The 2,710-nt window shown below is 50.5% G+C and overlaps 1 protein-coding gene across 1 annotated transcript in view; it reads right to left on the bottom strand.

Moving 5' to 3' along the window:
- Nucleotides 1-957: 957 nt before the first annotated feature.
- The window catches only part of PHACADRAFT_201992 (uncharacterized protein), a gene marked incomplete at both ends in the record, with an annotated part of 2,098 nt that continues 345 nt past the window's right edge, over nucleotides 958-2,710 (bottom strand). Inside the window, 10 exons of the mRNA XM_007402264.1 lie at nucleotides 958-1,206; nucleotides 1,261-1,296; nucleotides 1,347-1,401; nucleotides 1,461-1,476; nucleotides 1,542-1,682; nucleotides 1,836-1,893; nucleotides 1,950-2,047; nucleotides 2,102-2,165; nucleotides 2,283-2,523; nucleotides 2,584-2,614. Coding sequence (XP_007402326.1) covers nucleotides 958-1,206; nucleotides 1,261-1,296; nucleotides 1,347-1,401; nucleotides 1,461-1,476; nucleotides 1,542-1,682; nucleotides 1,836-1,893; nucleotides 1,950-2,047; nucleotides 2,102-2,165; nucleotides 2,283-2,523; nucleotides 2,584-2,614 — 989 coding nt within the window. The remainder of the gene's footprint in view (nucleotides 1,207-1,260; nucleotides 1,297-1,346; nucleotides 1,402-1,460; nucleotides 1,477-1,541; nucleotides 1,683-1,835; nucleotides 1,894-1,949; nucleotides 2,048-2,101; nucleotides 2,166-2,282; nucleotides 2,524-2,583; nucleotides 2,615-2,710) is intronic.

The following is a 2,710-nucleotide window of genomic DNA, read 5'->3' as shown; positions in this document are numbered from 1 at the left end:
CGTTGTACGCACCATCTGCCATAAACCTCTATGTGCTTCGCTGACACGCTGTGCAGGTCCGGACATTTGCGTGGTAGGAATCCCAGGTCACGCTCGTCTACTTGATGCAGCGTTCTCCATGCACGACCCGGTGTACGATCTGCAGCTGCGATAGACACTAAAAACCAAGCCGCACGAGTTCTACGTCCACGCGATCCTGCACACGGACCGGCCGGCGGGCGTGCCCGTGTGAGGCCTTGGTGTCTGGGAGGGTGCCGGTGCGGCGAGAAACAGAAGCTCAGTGGACATCTCTGTATACAAAGCAGTTTCAGACAACTCCAACGCGCTGGCAGTTCTCATCGATTGGGAGTACTATCTCTGGGCCCCTTTTGATTCTACTTTAGACTATTTTAATAAAAAACATTCACGTCTAGTGTCGTCAGATCCATGTGCTTCAGTGTAACAAATCCCTGGATATCTTCCTGTATGTTCACTGAGATTTTGTGTGTATCATTCCAGTGTACCGACCACCCACATAGCCTTGGCTCCTGCCAGTACGGCCAGGCGGCCCAGGCCCGGACGGCGTGCGCGAAATACGTCATCCACCATAATCGACAATGCTAACTGATGTTGTGAGCAATATCTCAGAGCGCTAGACGTCCTACAGCTGATCAGTACCAGCGAGATGAGCTCGAACGCATGGTGTGGATTTTGCGTGAAGATATCTGAGTGGATTAAGTGCTCGTTAAAGCCTGCCAAGCCTGCCATTTGGGATTACTACTGTGTAACGTTGTAATATCACTTCGGAATGCACGTATTCGCGTGCCACAGCTCCCGACGGCATACAACTAAGTGGGATTAGTAAATACCATAAGCTTCGAGCATCTTGCTCGCGTAAGTTAAAAATTTCAGTGTCCGCCTAGAAACGGAGCATAGTACTCTGGAGTTTGGCAAAACCTTCAGAAGTCGAATACCGACTCATGCTTCAGCGCTGGTTTCATGACGTCCTTCCTTTCCCACTTCCGCGACGTCATTCTCTTCATCACAACGTTCGTCGCCCCAGCCATCCTGCAGCGTTCCCCCCATATCTCCAAACCGACCTGTTGGCTTTCCGAACTGCAGTGCCGACTGTCCTTGGTGCTGATCAGTCATGTGCATAGAGTAGTCCGACATTGTCGAGTCGGCCGTCCGGAGGTTAATGATGAATCGGCTGATGAGCAGCGAGGGCTGCGTGGGTAATCCGTGAGTACAAACGGCGCAAACGAAACGTTGGGTGCGCACCACGGTTGTTATCACCGTGCTTACTATTGTTGTCTCCTTAAGCTCGACGTTAGCTATCCGCTCACGTACTTACGCCGGGGACGCACTGTGTCAGAGGTGTTGAATGTAAGCAGCTGGGCTATATCGATAACCAGCAGAGCTCTGTGCCCATCGTCGCCTGTGAGCAATTCTTTCTAATGCGGCTGTTTCGTTAAACTCACATAAAATACATGGTTCCTGCATGAGTAGCTGAGCTTCAGCAACGAGAAGGGAAATGTGAAGTCGCGTACAGAACCACTGACCGTCGCGCAGCAAACATGTCGTCAGCGACGCCTTTATCTTGAGGCGGCGGGCATTCCACCAGTGTCTGAATGTCCTAATCCACGTTAGGATGAGCACGATAGCGTCAGCGAGGATGAGGGAGCCGCGTGTGGTATACAAGACTGTGAGCAAGTAGTATCAGTGCTTGCGACATGTTATCAGTCTCTGCCCGCGGAACATACGTCTATAATGCAAAATTATTCAGAAAGTGCATCAGCGGGATATGTGCACCCACATGCTATATGTTCGTGCAGAGATCTGAGACCCCTCGACACATATTTCTCCCACTGGCTGGTCCGCATCGAACCCATACTTGTCCGTTACCGCATTGTACTGCATGGAAGCGTAAACTAGAGCATATGCAAGGTTCAATCATAAGTAACACGCACTATATTCGTCGCAAATGGCATCATGCTCAACGCGAATGTTATCAGCGACCAGACATAACTCTTATCCCGTACTGCGAAGACACGCAAGGCGGAAAATACTGGCACATGGAACTCAGCGGGTATTTTTGATTTGAGCAGACTGCGTGATGCACACGTGCGGCCTGGAGACATTGAATGATGAAGAATATCCAGTACAGGATCTCCATCGCCGTACAGCTATATATCAGATTTCAGTAGGCAACCTGCTGCCCACAGATCTTTCCACAAGCTGTGCTTACTCCTGTGGCAAACGTTGTCACAGAATACACATAGTCAGAAATACTCAAGGCTTACATTCGCAGTTACCGGCGCAATGTTCACGATGGCCGCGAGGAGCATACACCATCGTACTGAGCCAAGGAGCACGGCACGCGCAGTGATAGGCTTCCTCCAAACAATCTCAATCTCGTTGCCGAAGGTGATCAGTAACTCGTAAGTGACGAGGCCTGAGGGGCAGATGCCGTGTGAGCGATGAAATGGAAGGCAAATGATGTACCTGCACGTGGAAGCTACGTCGATATAGTTACCCGTGACTCTAGGAGACGAAGTTGTGAGTATTAGGCTGCTAACAGTTGCAAGCAGGAGTACCACTTACATTCGTGAGTAGGCTTGAACAAGTGCTTGGTCTGACAGTGCAGACATACTAGTCAGCGTAGGAAAGCGAGGGCGCGAGTGATGTTCAAGGTGAGCTACCACTTGTACACTCTTTATAGTTGACTTTG

This window comes from Phanerochaete carnosa (assembly GCF_000300595.1).
Source record: "Phanerochaete carnosa HHB-10118-sp unplaced genomic scaffold PHACAscaffold_74, whole genome shotgun sequence".
Lineage (NCBI taxonomy): Eukaryota > Fungi > Basidiomycota > Agaricomycetes > Polyporales > Phanerochaetaceae > Phanerochaete > Phanerochaete carnosa.
Note: the sequence above shows the minus strand (reverse complement) of the source record. Positions and strands in the feature narration are given on the sequence as shown.